The sequence below is a fragment of the Fringilla coelebs genome, assembly GCF_963513975.1.
Source record: "Fringilla coelebs genome assembly, chromosome: 5".
NCBI lineage: Eukaryota > Metazoa > Chordata > Aves > Passeriformes > Fringillidae > Fringilla > Fringilla coelebs.
In genome coordinates this window covers 28166200-28186485 of record NC_140033.1, presented here as the reverse complement: position 1 = coordinate 28186485, position 20286 = coordinate 28166200, and the positions used below count along the sequence as shown (strand labels likewise).

Here is a 20286-nt window from a genome sequence, read left to right as displayed (position 1 = left end):
CTGGATTTACTCTCTGGGTGTTTCATGCAATGAGGACAAATGTTTTTTTGTTTTGTACGGGAAAATGGTGCATGTCTGTGTGTGAGTGTGTACTCATTTCTGAAGGGTTTTTTGGAGGTGATGACATACTGTAAAGTTAATGCACTTAGGAAATCCATGCTGATGTCTAAATTCCTGCTCCTTTCCATGGGTCTCAAGTATCTCTATCAGAACTAAGAAGCCAAAAGTCAACAGAATAGTTCTGAGTGTTCTGTTGACCAGCAGCAAGGTAAGAGCACAACAGTGCAACATGCAGTAAAAAATTGCCTTTTTATCATGAGGCCAGTAAAGAGCACTAATGGGTGGTCTATTCACAGTATATTCAGGGGTTCATTTTCAGTACTTGTCTGTCCTAGCCATATCTACTGCATCAGCACTTATTACACATAACAAAGTGAATTAACAGAAAGCACAGTACCTAACCACTTGATTTTATATAAGTCAAAGCTTATCTTGGGAGTCAACCCTTATGGCAAGACAAAAAGAGAACCTGAGAATGACACAAAAGCATGCCCTTCCTCAGCAACCATGACACCTTGTTTTGGCATTAGCACAGTTCACTTGTGATCAGTAGTTCCAGGCAGAGTAATTCAGGAGGGGTTCAGGCTTGAATCAGTGTATGTGTATACTTGGAGCAATGCAGCTCCAAGCCCTGTCTCCATTTTAGCCCTGCAGCAGGGTTAGTGGATGCTTGCTGTGGAGACAGCTTGACTGACAGCACCAACAGCACATTGGCTCAGAAAGACCTGGACACTGGGTGATACTGGTTTCCCCTTTTTCTCTGACCAGGCAGGCTCTTCCCATGCTGGCAAAGGAAACACATTCACTTATTTTAACATTAACATTATTCTTTGGAAATAAAGCTTTCAGCACACTTTCTTTGAGTGTGCAAAAGTGGCTTGGGTGTGCATGGGGCCATTTCCATGATGAGGAACCTCATGACACTGGTAGGCTGGTCTCTCCTAACCTTGTTAAATGTTCATCTCTGTGCCAGTGCAAGTCTCTGCCCTGTGTAAGGAAAAGGGGGGATCTTCCTGACTCAGGTAGGCATCTTCATATGTCTTTGATCTTCTACTTGATAACACACCGGTCTATTTGTATTTGCTGGCCTGAATTAAAGGTGCACAAAGCCTTGGTTTACTCTATATTCCTTTCCTTTTTTTTGTATAAATAACTCCAGATGTGTCAGTTTTTTATAAAGTTAAATTCAAAATACATAATGAAACATTAGTTAAGACAAACCAAGTGGCCACAGCCACCCTGTTTGCAGGAACTGTTCCCAGTGCGTGCCTGGTTACTGTGCGAGATGTTCATCTAGCACTTTGAAGGAGTGGAAAATCAAATGTGCTTCAAGGATTAGCCTTCCTTAAGTGACCTTTCTCCCCCATAACTATTCCTCTCTGTGCTGGTGGTAGGATTTGGCCCTGGGTGAGAGCACTGCCTCAGAGCAGAGCTGGCTCCTTAGGGCTGTGAGGTGGAGGAATTGCAGCTCTGGATGTGAGAAAAGAACATAAACTAATGGCAAGAGTATAATTTCTGCTGCCTATATGCTTCACTTTATATTATCTCCAATAGAAATCAACCCCCTAAGCACCCCATAATTTACTGTTTTTTTCATTTGTCTTGGACTAGAGAAATCCATGTGTTTCATACATTAGCTTTTATTTTGTCACTTGAAGTAGCCGAACATTTCAAATTCAGTATCTGTGTATTTTTATACCAATTAAAGTCTGACATGGAAAGCTGCTTTGACATTAAAATCTGAGTTGCAGGGAAAGACTTGCTAAATGCAAGACTAGGTTCCACTGATTGTCACATAAGACTTTTGACAGACATTAGGGTACACAATAATCTTTCTCTGAACATCTTACTGAAAACCTCATCAACCTGATGAATAGATCCAAATCACACTTGAAACCTATTCTAATAGACATATTTAAAAAAAAAAAGGCCTGACACACAACAAAAACCAGAACTAAGCCTGAAGAAAAGCTTATGAGTGACAGTGAAATTTATCCTGTTTCTTCTGTTTTTTACACAGAACACCAAATTCCAGCCATTAAAATAGAAACTTCTGTCTAAAAGTAAAAAGGATATTGCAATGATTCTCTCCAAGCTTTTATTTGTAGAATTAAAATTTACACCCTGAGAGCAAGCCTCATAAAAACATGGACTAAGCTTCTGCTATGGGCCTGTTACATTATTTTCATTATTACAAATTGCTAGTGAACAAGCGATGAACAATAATCTCACCAAAATTAGGTGCATAATTAAAGCATTTTGCTTTTTTAGTATTTTTAGTCGAATGTTTTTCAGTTGCAGGCTGAATTTAGAAAATGTGATTTAGAAAAATGTGATTTAGTTCTGATAGATGACTATCTCTGACACATAAAGGGGCTGTGGCTGTGATGTCCCCCCTGGAGGCTGAAGCTGCTGTCATTAGTGGAGAGACCCTGACACTCTATTAGACAGTTACTCACTAAAAAATATTCATTATATTCAAAACTCTGCCTGAAGACTGCCTAAAATGCCACAAGCACTAGTCTCAGCTGGTGTAAATAAAAGCAGCTTCAGTGGCTTTGTCAGGGTGGAGACTGCCTGCTCCATCTAAAACATCTGTCCTGGGTTCCAGTTTTCAGCATCTCTGCTCTCACCACCAGCAAAAAGAAAAAAACTTGCTAATTTTTCTTCATTGTTAATGAAGAAAAAGTTAATTAACCTCTGGCTGCATTCCCATCTCTAAAGCAGCACGCACCTATTTGTTTGGTATGATGCTGATAGGATGATTTTTCAATAGCAGTGTTTTGAAAGCATCTGCTATTTTCTTAACACCTCAGGCTTTCTTATTTTATTCTGCTGCCTCAATCCATGCAACAAGTCTCCAGCTACAAAACCATGCACACCCTGAACACCCTGCAGATGCCTCCCCCTTCCACCCTCACTGCCACCACAGGGATGATGTGATGCCAATCCCAGAGGGCAGAGCTTCTGTCCTCCTCACACGAATGGGCCCTGACGTGCGGAGCTGGTTCCCGCAGGCAGAGTCCCCCTGAAGATGATGCTGTCTGACAACATGAATCAATTCAGCATTTCCTTACCTCATTTCAGAGCAGCAGGACTCCTGGGGCTGCAACACTGAAAATGTGCCGTGTGTTACCCATCCTGATCAAAACACTTAACGCTGGTCACTGTCCTGGACAGGCTCTAACAGGGGGAGCCTAAAGCCTCTCAGAGCCGGGGGCGCCGAGCCCTGCTCCTGCTGGAGAGCAATCTGCTGCCTGACGAGATGCTGCCATCCTCGGGCATCAAGACCTTGAGCTTCTCTTCTTTGACACAGAGATTAAGGGCAATCCTGACAAATTCAAAAACAGATCAAGTATGGTACTTGATACTTGGTATAGTGAGATGAACTGCTGCCCTACAAACTGTCCAGGCTGCACTCCTGGACTTCTCATGGGAGCCTGTCCCTTCCAGCTGCGCAGGTTCAGCAGCCCCAGGCAGCGCCTTTTCCAAACCCACTGTGGCAGTGTAGGCTTCATGTGAATTGCAAAAGCTGAGCTAGTTGGCTACACACCAACCAGGTCAACAGCGTTTTAAGAGTTATTATTATTGTACAGCTTCCAGGCACACATACCTACAGACATATATCTGGGAACAGACAGCCTAACGACATTTGTCTGGTTTCTGGTTCTGCTTTGAAAAAGCCTTTGGGACACGGCTATCTGCCGAATTTCAGACCAAGCATCCCTGTCCCACAGTTCTTGTCAGCTTACTTTTCAAACAGCATTTCTGCCCCAAGTGTCCCTGCAATTTAAAATCATGATAACAAATGGTTGAATTAGAATAAGGTCACTGTTGCATTGACAAACAGAATTCATGTGCCACGCAAAACAAGCAAACTATTATAAGCTTGTGTCTTATTCTTTTTAAGCACTATTTCATAGTGCCTTTATATCTACAGATACACACACACACATTTTAATCCATTAACATGGGATGTGAACTTAAGATGCTTTGGGCTTCTGCTAACCAACAATTGTAACTTCCCTCTAGTGGCCAATTGTTGCTTAAAGGCTAGTGAATGAAGACTCATCTGCCTCTCATTATAAAAAAGAAAAATCAGCTTATTTTAGAAAAATATATATGAGTTTCCCTTTTGATAAAGTTTATGGTCATTATCTAATTGCAGTAGAACAGCACAGGCTGTTTCCTTATTAAAGCAAAACTTTGAAACCAAACATCTGTAGTGAAAAGGACAGGAAGGAAAACCAGTCTTAGCTAAATAGAAGTTCTTGCTGGCTAATTGTTCAAGTGATATAATTATACCAAAGTATTTTGGTTTGTACTGCTAGAAAATAAAAGCTATAGTATTCACTTATAGGCAGAGTTACCAGTTTTCTTGTGCTTTTCATGTGATATTTGTGCCTACAGGCCATCACATAGCCCAGCAAAGGCCATTTTCTCTCTACTTACCGGAAATTCATCTATCCTCTGACCTGTCTGGAAACTGTTGCAGTTAGCTGTATTTTTTTTTCCCCCTCTTCAGTTTTATTCTTGAAGAATCTCTTAAAAACGTTAATTCTGGTATTCCATGTTTGAAGACCTCATTGTGTAGGTTCTTCATCTATCAAACAGGTTGTATGGCTCCCTTGAATCTTCCTTATCTCAACAGCAAGGAGAATGCCCACTTTCCTCATATTACTGGAACACCACTAGTCAAATTCCTAAGAACTGGGAAAAGTATCTCTTCAGATTGTCTTGTCCTATACCTGCAGAAAGTGGGTACTTTCCAGGAGGTAGCTTTAGGTTAATTCAAAAAGTAAGGAAATCAAAGAAATTGCTTTGTGTGTTTGATTGTCTAGCTGGTTAGTACTTCCCCTATGCCAAACCTACAAACTTCCTGGCAAGTCTCAATTGTTTGACAGACATTTTTAAGATTTTCTGAAAGATGTCTTAAGATTGTCTTAAGTCGTTCCAAGTCTCTTGGAAAAATAACTAAATAAATAAAAATTTAAAAAATTTGGAAGGAGAGTGATGTCCTATTGAACTATTTTATGCTGTTTGTCACCAACAGACAGTCTGGTCTGCACCCAGCAGGCTGTGCTGCTCCACACTAGCAAGGGCTCCTGCTGCCTCTGCCATTTGTCTGCTTTTCTCTTTTTGCTGTTAGGCCAGCTATCCTACTGGCTGTTTCTCAACTCTTTCCAAGAAACCTCAGACGTTATTCTTTTGTTCTTCCATTTTCTCTGTCCCAACAGTTTCATTTTCACTACCTCTTCTTGCCACACCAGAAGGCAAACTTTTCATGCCATAACTCTCTTTCACTATAGTACATATATTGCAGAACATCTACTTGAAAAATATCCTGAACACTGCCATTTAGAAAACTTCATATGTTCCCTTAGTCCTGTGAAGTCCTGAAACCCTTTAGATCTTTGCAAACACAGGGAAGAGGAGTGGGCTGCTATCTTCTGTCAGGTAAGATGCTGGGTTTCAAAGCCAAAGCACCCCTCTTCTGAAGTCTTGGGAACATGTGTAATATAGCAGCACCCTCTGGAAGATACATATCAAGTACAGTTTACTGTCAAAGGTAGGTCGTTCCTCAATGTAGCACAAGACTTGGTAATTTTTAAAAAGTTTGGCACCAGAATTGGACTGCCTAAACTTTCCCTAGTTGAAAGCTCAGGTCTGTAACCCATATTTGTACAGCATGGCCCAGGTATGTTTCTTCCTCATCACTTATATCCAAAATGGGACAGAAAGCCAGGCAGAATTAAATCTGAGCAGAGGCTTAGATTTCTGACATGATGCCATGGGGTTTTTTCAGCCGGCATGGAAACCACACTACCTTCTAAACTTCTTTATTTTAGCTGAGCACCTTAGAGCAAGACAAAACAGGTCAAAAGGCTGGCTGGGTCCAGGTGACAGGAGCTGTCTCCTGCCCTGCCTCTCTCCAATTTAAACATGTGCAAAGCTATTACTTGCCAGCTGGCTTCAAATTTATCCTGTGCAGCTTTCCCAGAGGGACAAATCCAGTGCTGCCAGATTCACCATAGCACCAATTTCTCCAACCCCAAATGAAAAATCCGTCCTTCAGGTATCAAACATGATCACAATTTTTTTATCAGCTCATTTACATGTGAGCAGAGTAAGGAACGTCATGTATATTTCTGCTGCCAAAATTCACGAGAACACTGGGATCACCATTTTTCTCCTTGCTTACAGTCACAACAGATCACATCTACTGTCGGTCACAGCCCTGCTGACATGCATTTATCTTGACAGTTTGATCTGAAGTTTCCACTTCTCATGTACAAAGAGCAGCCAGAGATCGCTTCAGAGATTAAAACATGATGGCCAGTTGTATTTACTTTCACTCTAGGGGCATCATTTGGGGGTAGATTCCTACAAGAAGCACATTCAGTTATTTCCATCTTCCCACAAAATCAGTTCCTGCTTCTGCCAAGTTTCTGAAATGTTCCTTCCTAAGGTAGATGAAGGGGGAAAAAAAGAGACAGAGTGGGACAGAAATACAACAAAGGACAATTGCTTTTCAGAAATTATTGGAATCTCATTCTCATTCTCTTTCTGATTTTCTCTCCAGTTCTTTTTTTTCAGAAAAGAAGACAATTCCATATGGTAGGTAATATTTCTTCATATATAATTCCTGGGGTTTCTGTTTTAAAATAGACCAGACATCATGACAAAAGAATTTTGTTCCCAAGTCTTTTGCCACTTTGCCTCTGCTAAGTGGAGCCATGAGGAAATTGTATTTTCCTAGGAACAATGTGAGAATAGATTACAAGAAAAATTACCATTGGGGTATCCTCTTTAATTCCCTCAGGATTTATACAATCATTTCAGTGAGAATAAAATCAAAAGCAAAGGTATATCAGTAAAAGAAAAGTGTAGCAATTATACGTATTAGTACACTTTGGGGAACATGCACAGATAGTGTATGTGTGTCTCCAAAAATTGTTACTGTATGAAATCTTTCTTCCCAACTAAACCTAGGGAACTCAGACCCATCTTTTCAGGAAGTATTCTTTAATTGAAACAGAAACAGCTGTATTTCATATCTCCCAGACAGTTTACATTGCTGCAAAAATCAACAGATACCTGTACAAAAACCAAGGCAGCCGATATCTGAAGATAGTGTGAAGATTTTTGAAGATAGAAGCGCCATAACTGAGTCTGTGCAAGTGACAGGAGCTGAAATATCCAGGAGATTCCAGTTACATATGGGAAGGCTGGCAGAATGGCTTCTGATTCAGTGATAAGATCCCTCTTTCAAGCATCATGCCCACACATCAACTTTTGGATACATCTCCTGAAGCACCTGCATCTCTTGGAATCCATGACACTCCTGCAGTCTTCTATGCAGAACAGCTGCCCTCCCGCCCAGTCTGTTTCCATTCATATAAAGGATAGACAAGATATGAAAAGAGCATTGCAATGGATTTTGTGTGCTGTAAAAGACGATGACTAAAAATTCCTCACTTCATACACTATTCAAAACCAGAAACAGATAACCATAAATTTTTATGTCAGACAATTCCTTTAGCACACAAAATCCTTATTTGGGATCCTATCTGAGGGCTCTTAATTTCAAATCAACATTGTTTCTCTTATTCACTCTTACAGGTATGGAACATGACCGTTTCAGTTCTTTTCTTTGCAGTAATATGACTAAATAAATAATAAAAACATCCATGGAAGTAAAATGCAAATCACAGATTTGAATGGGAAATGGTCAGACAAATTTACCATTTTTTCAAATGGTAGCATGTGAAGGTATGCAACTTTCTGTAAATAATTTGGTGGCAGTAATGGAAGTTCTGTAACTTCATGGGAACAACCTCAGTCAGAGCTCTTTCACGCTGTTTTTCTACTTTGAATTCTTAATTACAGGACTAATCCAATGTGATTTTTACTGCTAGTGTAAACAAAACAAACAGTGAAATTTTAAAACCACATTTATTTTTAATACAAAATCCGTTGCACTATTACAGAAGTGAGCCTGTATGTTTACCCCCACATGCACAGATAATTCAGCATCTACAATTAAATAAGAGCAAAATGATATTTCTTTTTTACCAAAACCATTGGCAAATCCTGTGAAGAAATGTTCTCTTTGTGCTTTGTAATCAGTGTTCATTTAATTCATTTTGTGTTTCAGTTCCCCTTAAAAAAACTGACCAATGGAAAGCTCAAAGGTGCAAAAGAAGCTTATTACAGCTGGGTTACATTTGGGATTATTTCAGTTGTGCTTTACCTACAACATATACATGAAAGCTGCAAGGTGTCCTATGGGCTAATGTAGTGCACTGGCAAAAGCTCTGAATGGTTCAATTGAAATCTGCAGTAAATGAGCAGATAACTATTTTATTTTCACAGAAGTAAAAAACAAAAAAAACCAACAAAAAAAAAATTAAGTAGATGCTTTAAAATACCATGCACACCATTGGCTATAGTACTTCTTACACAGTACAACATAAGCTTTCTTGGTTTATTTGTCTGTAACACCTAGAAGCATATAGCATCTACGCTTTAAGTGTATTTACAAATTCAACAAAATATCTACATATAAAAAGCTTACTTAAAATTAAACTTGATGCAAGTTATGAAAAACCAATTTATTGGCAAATGAAACTGAGCATTCCTTCAACCATAGGTTGTTATAAAAATTTATATTTGGAGGTAAACATTTGATTGATATAGTATGCGAGAAAATAATTTTTTAACCGATAAGGGTAATCCTTTACCAATAAACCCTATTAGCACTTGTCAGATGGAATGCTGTGGTTCCGAGCGGTAACCCCCACACTGCTTCAGGCTGGAGAAAATTACAAAGCTGCCACACTGATCAGGCTGGGACACAGAGAGAAATAGCTCTCACTGATGGAGTCAGCTGCTTTGGGTTTTTAATGATTTATTTTACAAGAGCTTATTCCTTGCTGTGTTAGTAAATAATTTAACTCTGGTTGCGTTCTGGGATTTTTGTTTGTTTGTTTTCATTTTTTTTAAAAGTATTCTAAGGCCATGAAAACATGTTGTGCTGTAACTGTGTAGAAAGCTTTTTTAAAGGGAAAAAAATCATACTCTTCTTTATGTAATTTAAAATAATTTAAAGTTTCCATTGTTAGCACAACAGTTTCATAACACTTCTTTTTCTTCACATTTTTCCTTTATTTGGCAATGACAGTAGTCTGCTAATCACAGTTTACTGCACCCACTGATTTAGTAGTACAGCACATTACGGAATGCATATTGTATAAAGGCACTGAATGTACTTTGCCCTGTGTTTTCTGGAATATTTTCCTTAATTTTTAAAGTTTTTCTTTCAGTGACTACACAAATTCCAAAATGCATTGCAATGCATATCTTTTATGCCCTAAAATCAATTCAATATGTTTTGATGTAAAAATAGAACACTGTACTGCTGTAATACTTGATAGATTAAAAAGGCTATAAAGTAATAGGAGCAATGAGCAGATAATAGGTTCTCATTAAGCATCAGCAAATGCAAGTGTCATACTTAAATCATTTAGCATTTATATACTGTACATACTGTTCCTAACTGTCTTGCAAAAAGACATATGATAGCTAGACATTAAGTCACCAATTTCACAACAATGTCCACAAAGACATTGAAGTTCTATATAATACTACTATAACACTCTGACATTGAGAACGGAATTCATATCCAGGGATTCAGCTGAGGACTGCATAACAAATTGTCAAACCATGTCTTTATAGCGTACATGAGATTATCTGTGAGTTGTGTAGGGGGTTTTTTTCCATGCATTATACTGTATTTTCAACAGGAAACAAAATTACAAGCTGATGTTACTGTTTGTGTCAGTTCCTTTAAAAAAAAAATAAAATATCCAAGTTTTGAACAAAATTTGAATTTTCTATTTTGATTCATAGTAACATACCACTTACTGTGTCATTATGCTGTGTACTGGTGTTAACCTGCATATTCTCATAGCATTAGCATCTGGTGGTGAGGAGCTCCGATACCTGCGTGTTCATAGTATGAGAAGGAGGATGTACAAGTGCTTTAAGCAAACTGGAGATACAAGGGGATCAAGTTCTGTGGTTACACAAATGAATTCATGGCATTTACAGGAGAAGGAGCCTCAGAGCTTTCATTTCCTTCTGCAGGTTCTTTCTCTTTTTTACCACTGTATTGTCCAATAAAGGAGCCATCCTCATTGAACTGACCATTTACACCTTCTCCATAGTCAACTAAACTATCATCACTGTCTTCTTTTTTCACAGTTCTGTCTGAAGGTGTCCGGCTTCCTTTTTTTAGAGGTTTATGGTCCTCTGCATCGCTGGAGACACAAACAAACAAACATGGGATTAATGGATGTACTATTTATTAAGACAAAATCAGTCATGCATGCAGAGTTTATGAAAAGCATGTGTGCAGCCCTATAATCCTTTAGTAAACCCACATCACATTGTAGAGACAAATCAATATGATGCAGTTCACATGGAAATATGGTGTAAGAATGGTTTAAACAGAGAATGTCTTCAGTGGAGGGAGGGGGAGTTGTGGTTTCTTTTTTTTTTTTTTTTCCCCATCGTGCATGACTTTTCAGTGGTAAGACCTGGGCCCTTGGCTTGGAGGCCATGTAGATGCAACTGCAAGCATTAAGAAGTGGGTTGTAAAGCTATAAAAAAATAATTTGTTTGTTCTCCAAAGTAACAAGCTTATGATGTGCCGTGAAGTTAGTCTGTTAAACTTCTTAATTTCTTTGACTCCTTGAAAATGAATGAAGAATGAATTTGGTTAAATGAAATATACTGATTTTCTTTACTAGTATAAAGAAAATAAAAGTGCTGCATTTCAAATAATTTGTTACATAATGCAGGCCAGACTTGCAATTTTCAACCTTACCTTTCAAGAGACCTACATATTCCATTAAAAGGGTGCAGAAGAAACAAATGAAAATAGCCTAAGAAGAAAAGCAAAGTCCATATCCTGATAGTGATCAGTATTGTATCAATAATAAGTTGCTCTTAAAATTTCTACAATATTTACTGTATTACAGGTAAAGCAACAATTTAGTTTACAGTAGCTAGAATCGAGGAGTTGAGAGCATGCTTAGTCTTTTTCATTTCTTATCAGATCCATCTCCCTACCCTACTCCATGGTGGGCAATGTTCTGACAATGATGATGGTGATTTGGAAGACAACAGAAAAAGGAAAGGAAAGGAAAGAAAGGCCAGTAGAGGAGATCTCTGTAGCAAAGTACTGCGGTCTTTCCTTTGTCAGTGGAAAAGCTGCAGCACCATCAACATCCTCAAAAAAATTTGCAGCTGTGGTAGGCTTGTATTTAATTAAATAGATAAAGTTGGGCTCTTGTCAGAATCCTTTACATTGCACTTCAGTGTCAAAATGAGGATTTCAGTAGCAGCTCCAAAGCATTTTGAATTGAAACCCACTATTGCCAGCTGCACTTTTGGGTGCAATTATTTACCTTGTCTTAAACAGAACATGTGACTTGATTTGCATATAGGATACCAAAAAAGGAAGTGGTTTGGAGTTTTTATTCTGATTCACAGCTTATGGAAAATATAAAGAAACATATATAAAATATTAAAGAAACAAAATTGCACTTTACAATTTCTAGAGCACTAGGCATAATATATACTCAGCAAATTATTTTAACCCTCTAATTCCTAAAACCTAGTATCTTATAAAAGAATGCATTTTTTTTTCTAATTAATACCTTTAAACACCGAGAGAAACCATATACATATATATATAAAATATATAAAAAATATTTATATATATATATATATATATATATATATAAAACATAGGATGTACAAGGCCACATCAGATCATATAGTTAGCCAACAAAAGCCCTGTTGAGAAACTGTTGCTAGAAAACCATTACACCTATTATCCATCAAGTCATTTCTCCTCATCACCTTTTTTGTGTTGTTTTGTTCTGGAAAACACTAAGTTATTAAATTCTAAAAGAAGACCACCTCTAATATGCATATACTTACAGAAAAAGCACACCAGAGATTTTATCATTCAGCATATACACCAGAAAAAAAGTGGTAGGAATATCTCTCTTATTTACATGCAAGAAAATCCTCATGCTCAAAGCACACGAAAGTATAAACTCCAAATGTGACTGTATCAGGCTTGATGTTTTACTTATTGTGGTGCACAAGGCACGAGGATGAATGTCATAGATCTGTGCTCACTGGTGCTGCAAACATACAGGCCAACTACATTTAAAAGACTGTACTCCAAAATTTCAAGAATCCAGTAGCAAAGTGAAAAGTTTTGTAACACTGCGAACACAAGCAGAGTACAGAGACATTACTGAAGAGAGCTTATTTTGGAAGGACCCCATATTTAAAAGGTTGAAGATGGAATCAAGTATTTAATACTCATACACAATGTAGTTTCTCCAATCCCCCCATTAGAAGGTATTAACAGTCATTAAAACAGGCTGCACGAGTCAAATGAAGGCCAGGCCCTCCTTCTGAAATTGTAACCAGTCCTTCTCCCAGGGAAGATCTGCTCTCTGGGTTAGACTGTTAAGGAGAGAGCACTGGTATATGGTTTGCTGTTTAATTTCAGGTGAATAACTTCATAATTCTTTGCACCATAATACACAGAAATTAAAATGAATTAAAATTGCAGTTGCATCATATTCCGATTGATCATGAATCTCTGTGCAAATATTCTAAAGTATGACCCTAGCCAGTGCAATTCACTAGGTTGGAATATACATATATAAACAAGATGGTGCTACATATAAATACACCAACATTTTTGTGTTGAATCCAATGAAAAGCTTGATTTGCTATTACAATTTAGAAAAATCTGAGTATGAGAACTTCAGCTTTCTGTTGCTCTTCTGGTTTTCTTATTTATATTTTTGCAAACAAAGTTTATGTATAAGAAAAACAATGAAGAAATACTTACACAGTTGCATTGAGTATAAGATTTGATTTTTCTATATTTTAGTCAGCACGTGAATTCCACAATCTCTATAATTGAAAGCAAACAAAACTGCAGATTTACCCAAGAGTGTATCTACATGGAGGTGGGTGCTGGTATGAGAGCACAGTCACAGAAACTGCAAAAATCAAATCTGAACCTGGGGATTTCTTCACTTGTTGCACTATATAAAGTCTACAGAGAGGTTCTGTCAGGACTCTGGCAGTGGAAAAACAAGTGGGATTATCCAAGATGCTTTACACTCCTGGTTCAGAAAAGAAAGCATATGCCATGGTACCATTTTTTCTGTATCAAACTGGATTATGACTCTTAGATGAACACAGTGTTTTGGGTGGAAGAGAAAGAAATTGAGGAAAACCCCAAACAAATAGGAGAAGGAGAAAAAAGTGAACACATCAATGTTTTGGACAACACTTCTGCCACCCTGGGGATTCAAAACAGAGGAGGGGCTCTGGTGGTCTGGCAAAATGAATGTATTATCTGTTTGCTGCCAAGAAGCAAACTGCAAAAACTGCTGAATTACATTAGGAAGAGCTATAGAACACTTTAGGCTGTAGAATATATAATATTATATTGCCAAAACATGGTAAAGCCATAAATTTTGATACTGTACCCACAAGGTTTGCCAATCTTGCTTACAACTGTTCATAAAACTACTCCAAAATGCGATCAGAATAAATCGTACATTCTTTCTGTTTGTGGTTTTGCTTGCTGACTTCTATTAAATACCTAGTGTAATATTGTGATATTAAAAAATAAAGTGCAAATTGGGTTGACTAAAATTACAGAGGACAATTGAAGAAGCTTTTTAAAGCATCATTTATGCAGTGCATATAAAAATAATACTGGATGGGATCCAAACATGAGGTGAGAATGAGTATGAATGCTTGATTTAGAGCCATGGAAGTTAAGTGCAGCTGTACTTTTACTATTTTTTGCTGTAAAAATAAATTCCATACTAGTATCTTGTTAGGGATGAAAATTCCTCAAAGAAGACTCATATGTATCAACCATTTTGATAAGTTCTTATATGTACCACATACACTTCTTTTCAGTAAGAAAAGTGTTTAATATTAAAGCATACTCTAAAAGCATGATTTAAGTATTAATCATTAATGATTGCTATTATATGAATATGTTTATCTTTCTTTTTAGTTTAATGAAACACATATCAAAGTTGAAATTAATTATTAAGATATATAAGAAGTATGAAGGTAACAATAACATAAGTGCAAAGTACAAATTTATTTGTTTAAAAAAAGTAATTAAATTTTACAAGCTTATCAGTTATTGAAAGAAATATGTACCTTGAAATCTCCTTTCTTCTTTCAACTTTTCAATTTTTCTTCCTTAGATATGGGTACATGCAGCAACCAGTCAGAATGGGGAAGACACTTTTACGATGCCTCTGCAGTCCAGCAGGCAACTAGCTCCCAACTAAACTTTGCCACATTCATAGACATGCAAAAAGACTCAATATATGGTTAGCAATATACTACTTTTCCTCACAGCACAACTGTCAGCTGAAAGGCAACATGAAACAAAGTGGGTAAAACATTCTGGGCTATGAGACACAGAAAGTGAATGCAGGAGATGAAAACTGTTAGCAGTAAACTCCTTTTTCTGTGACCTCAGGTCAATACCCCAGAAATGTTTAAGTAAAAGCAATCAGATAAAGCCACAGAAATACCTTCCTCTATGGCTTCCCTGCATACTCCAGGAGAATCTGTCCCTATACTTAAGAGGTTTCTGCTGACACTCTTGAATTATTAGGATTGTGAGTCCTAATACTATTACAGTCAATCCAGACTTCAAACCATTTTACTATTTCTTATTTAAGCACACCTATATTAGTCTTCTGAGTAGTTTTTCATTGACATCTTTTTAATACTCAATCTTCAATCCTGGTAGACACTGGGAAAACTGGGTGATGAAGCTCTGGCTTTAAAAAGCAATGTGCTGAAAAAGTTGTTAATCACACAAGAATTCAAGAATTAAACCAAGTATTTTTAAAGAAAGTACATGTGTGTAAATTAGAACACAGTAAGACTACTGTCAAATCCAATTGGATTGTTCAGTTCTTCAGGCAGTCCATTAAGATAACCTCTTGTTCTGGAAGGGACCAAGCTTAGAATTACAGTCCTGAGGCACAAAGCATGGCTAGGTCCCTAGGGAAACACATCTAAGCTGCAAGTTAACTAACTACAAGAGAAAAACCCCACAACTGTGGTTACAAACTTTATTTTCATTGTTAATCAGCTCAGAAGAAGGAAGATAATATATTATCTAGCAATCCCAGAACTCTCTGTCACAATGTCTCACAGCATATCCTAGAATTTGTAGGAAAAATACTGTGTCAAAATATTGAAGAAAAGAGGTAAAATAATTTACCAAAATGTGCAAATATCCTCTGTTACCACACTAACAATCCAACCACTGTAGTTGCCTTGTCCTGTTTCATCTTCTTAAGAACATTCTGCAGACCACTGGAGTTTTGTCCTTCCCTTGTAGTTGCTTGCTTCCAGTCTTCCTACCCATGAACTCACGGGTCTGTAGCTGTCATAACTTCTTAATTTTTCTCCATTTATGGACCAGGAAGAAAATTAAGGCTGATTTGTAGACCTACACTGACCTCAACACACACCTGTGGTAGTTATTCTGTTTCTTGGAGGTTCTTGGTGTAGACAATGACTGTCCACAATTTACTGTCTCAGTCTTCTACAGCTCAAAAAACCACTGAGAGTGCAGAGAAGATTGCTACAGAGGCACTGTTTTCCCTTATTATGTAAAAATGAAGGAATCCATCCAGTTAAAGGAATATAGCATCCATAGTCACTCCATAGTTCCTGCATTTCCTAAAGCATTATTTCCTTCACTAGATCAATATGGCACAACTCTCACACAGAAAGTATTCTCTTAGTTGAAGCTGAGGAGTGCAAAACTTCAAACAAATCCAAACCATCCCAAGACCACTAGGAAGCCTAGAAATGGAATACCAAAAAACCCTCCCCTAAAGAGAGGGGATTTGATAGCTATGATTTCTCTAGAGTATCTTGATTAGTCATTAAGATTTAAGTAACTTCATAATTTAAATCTTACTTGGAAACAACTAATTTCCTAAGCACTGGGTTTATTTGTCCAGAAATACTGAAACATTTCCATGTCTTTCACTCTTCTCAGCTCCTGAGAAACTAGGAAGTAAGTCTATGTTTTTAGAAAGTTCCTCTTGATGGTCTGATATCTCTCTGAAAGTGAGATGTCTTGTTGTACTTGGCATGAAATGCCTGTGAGACCTTATACTTTCCCTTCCCTCCTTTGAACTTTGGAGGAGAACGCAAGGAGCTCAGACACTTGTGAGGAGAACAGGAAGAGTTTCCAACAGAGCTCTTTTTTTTCATCTGACGTAAGGAGTGCTTGTGTTCTGAGAAATCCTTCATGAGCTGGACTAAGGATTCACCAAACAGCTTGCCCCCTGTGTATGGTAAGGACAGCAGTTTACATTTCAGATCTAGTGATGAGCTACAAGGACGCAGCCAGAGAGCTCTCCAGGCCACAGTGAGGCATGCCACATTTTTAACAGTGAGTCTGAGAGAATCCTCAGCTGCATCGTGGATAAAATTAGCTGCAATTTTACACAGCCTGCGTTTTCTCTGCATGGCACCAGATGGGACCCATTTCTTTTTGAATCTAGCTCGTTCTTCCTCTAGCCATATTAGCAAAGCTTTAGATGCATAAGTGCAGTAGATAGATACTCCAAGCTGGGCTGCAACTAGCTTGAAAGATCTTTTAATTGCTTCCTCAATCTTTCTGTCAGTAGGATCTTTAGGGAGAGCATCTGAATTATCAGGCACTGACAGTGCAGAATTACCAGTAATCAATGCTCTGTCTACCTCAGGCAAGGTCCCCCACAAAGCAGCTTTATCCACTGGAAAAGGATAGAGCTTACGTAGGACTGCTGGGGCTTCATGCTTGGCTTCAGGATTTCCCCAAATCCTGCAGACAAGATTTTCCACAGCTGAATGGATAGGAAGTGCATTATCTACCTTGCCTTCTTCAGAGGGGATAAGCAGTTCTTCAGAGGCACATTCAGATTTGGAAGATTTTAGCATTAGCACCCGCTTTATGTGTTCAAAAAGGTAATTCTGATTCTCTATGTCAAATTTACGCAGAGGATCTGGTCCTTCTGGATCCTCTGTAGGGGACTCAGATGCCACCTCCCCATCTTCAGGGGCTGATTCAACCTCCAAGGCCTTGTCAGCCTCAGGTTTCTTCTTCCCAGAAGTTGTTTGATCTTTTAAGCTGTCCATATGATCAAACTCAGAAGTCTGGGAACTGCTCCCAGATGCTTCTAAAGGAACCAGTGGAACTTCTGCAATCGGTACCCCGGGATGCTTCACTGAATGGGACCTAGCTTGTGCCACAGATGTTATGCTTTGTCTGGCTGCTGTCAAAGCATCCTTTAACACAGTGGCCAGCTCAGGCAAGATTACAGATTTCATTAGTGAATTCTTTTCAGATTCTGAGAAGTGAGTAGCAGTAGAAGGTCTTACCTTCCTGTGGCAGGAGCTCTGAGTGTCATCTGAATCTGAGCTGCAGTCTGGGGTCTGGCTGCACCAGTGCTGGAGAGAAGAATGCTGCCTTGCCAGTAAGCCACCAATTGAGTTGCAGCTGAGGGGTTGCTGGAAAAGGGATGGCTGTCCTGCCTGAGAATCTGAGCCCTCCTCCGACCCCATTATGTGTTGCTCAGAAGCATGATGTCTAGAGCCATGCCTGTACTTCCATTTGTCTGACCTCCTTTCCTCTCGGCAGAGGGAAGCAGAGACAGAACTAACCCTTGAAAGCTCTGAAGACTGCCTAGCCCTCCTCCTGGTGTAGGAGGTCTCTGATCTGGTGCTGGAGTATTGATCCCCTGACCTTCTGAAGAAGTTGGATCTGTCAGATCTCACAGAGTTTGCTTTGGTAAAAACAGGGTTTGCTTCAGGAGAAATGGCACAGCTACCTTTTGTTTTCTTTTCCTTGTCCAGTTTCTTTCCTGTCCAAGCAGACATGGACCTGAAGTGATGAAAAAAGTTCAAAATACTCGAATTCCTAGATCTTTCAAAAATTACATTTTTTTCCAAGGGAAACCCTATACCCTTTTTCCTCAAAGAAGCACCGCATCATGTGAGGCAGACAAACTGGGAACTGAGTGACTGCAGTGATGCTGGGCTGCAGAGAGGATGACAAGGTATCTTCTGTAATCTGACTGGTTGCTGCTTCTGCCCTGTCTCTAAGGAAAAAAGAGGAAAGCCCAATATAGACTAATTACACAGAAATACATCTTAAAAAGGAGTTTTTGCAGGGTACATAGAATGAACTCTCCCATGTGAATAAGTGTGAAAGCTTGGCATGCATCTGCCCATATTCACTAGACACGAGTGAATGAATGCATTATAAAATAATTTAATAAAGCTCTAGATCATTCTTTAGATTCAAGCCACTTAAATATGGAGAAATAAATTCAAATCTTGCTACAGGTCACACATGAAAGCAGGCTTGAATACTTATTCCAGGCCTGAGGAAACATGCATTGAGGTCATATCATTTGTACAATTCTGTACAAAGGTCACTTTCTGCTGCTGGAAGTTCCAAGTATCAAGAACCAGTGGAGCAGTAAAGGAATATGCAAACTAGGCTTCCCAGAAAAACTTATATAGTATTTTTTAAACTCTACTTCCAAAGATTGCTTCATACTTCCCTTTTTATTAGTTGAGTTTAGGTAATTCATATGCAATTACAGCTGTAATAAAATACTATTTTGAACTCATTAACCTAAGAATGGATTTGGTTTTTTTTTCAATAAACAAAGAATAAACAGAAACTGCTCCTTAGCATTCAGAACTGTACATCTAGTCCTGTAAGATCAAGATGTACCTTTTCCTTCTATGAAGAAGCTATGGCAACAAAGTAGATCCTTCTTGAAAAAAATCTGCCTTTTCTATGCACATTTGTAAATGCCAAATCTTTGCAATAATAAAGAACATCTACGCTGCTTTTTGACACAGGAATGCACTACAAAATCTGCTTCATACCCATGTAAAATATAATCATATTGACCTATTTAGAAAATTGCAACATCATTTTTTGTACTAATCAAAAAAACAAATAAACTGCTTATTTAGTAAGCTATATTCATAGTTGTTGTATGAATAGTCTTGCCAAGACATGCTTTTGGTAATGCCAGATTTGGCTAGTATAAAAGAAGAGGGTCAGGAATAAGAGCTGTGTTGCATGCTTTGAAGCTGCTTGCTATATATCTTGTACTGAAATACATGAAAGGGAGATTTGTAGGACACTCCTTCACCTCTGTTTATAACATCACTTCTTTGTTATTGGATTAGATGTTAGTACTGGCAGCTATTTTAAACACATTTGTTTTCCAGGCAACTTAACACCAGATTGTCTTTGTGAGGCTTCAGTTAGAAATTTATTTTCAGAAACTGTAATGCTCAACATAGTGCCCTAACTGAAAGGACAATGTATCTGGCATTTGAACTCTCTGAAAGATGGCTTTGTAAATAAAGATTCCACATTTTGACTTTCAAACACACATGATTGTGTTTGAATGTAGTTTTCACCTTGCATTAGCAAATGGCTTAGAGTAAGCTTGGATAATTTTTATTTTCTAATGGTGTGGTTGAAATGTTATTTTCAGTTCTAAATAACACTGGATACAAAATCTTTGACATGGAAAAAAAAAGTTAGTCTTAAATTAGTAAGTGTGATACCATATACAGTATATGTGTGATATGAACAGTGAACATGACAAACCACATCAGCTGCTCACCTGTATTCACCAAATGTTCCATCATCTTCCTTCATAGGTTGTATTTCTGGATCAGCATGTGCATCCTCCTTTTCCTTCACTAAAATATTTGAAATAATAGTTTTTATCATGAAACTGCAAGATGAGAAAGTGTAAGACCTTAATTTCTCAAACTGATCACATTTGGCAGGAATGTCTTTTAAATAAAAACTATTTTTAAATGGGGCCTTAAGCTATTACTTTTTTTTTTTTAAAGAAACGAATCTGTTAATAACTAATCTGTTAATTAGTTATAGGATTTTATGTTCATTCAAGTGTGACTGCATGTCATTTTGTATTAGCAGAACTTTTCTTTCTTTTATTTCTATCACTAAAGAGAGAAAATTGTTAAAAGTCCTACTAAAATAACTTATTTATTTAGGTTATTAATAGAGTTATT

The 20286-nt window shown here is 37.9% G+C and overlaps 1 protein-coding gene across 8 annotated transcripts in view; it reads right to left on the bottom strand.

Moving 5' to 3' along the window:
- Positions 1–10004: 10004 nt before the first annotated feature.
- NRCAM (neuronal cell adhesion molecule) overlaps positions 10005–20286 on the bottom strand; it is a gene marked incomplete at its 3' end in the record, with an annotated part of 66258 nt that continues 55976 nt past the window's right edge. For 7 of the 8 annotated variants that reach the window (XM_084206269.1, XM_084206268.1, XM_084206270.1 and 4 more), the window contains 2 exons: positions 19869–19947; positions 10005–10382 (listed from right to left, as the gene is read on the bottom strand). In XM_084206269.1, the coding sequence (XP_084062395.1) occupies positions 10145–10382; positions 19869–19947 (317 nt within the window). Of the gene's footprint in view, positions 10383–10975; positions 11010–19868; positions 19948–20286 lie in introns of those variants that run through there. The other variant, XM_084206273.1, reaches the window with a different exon arrangement.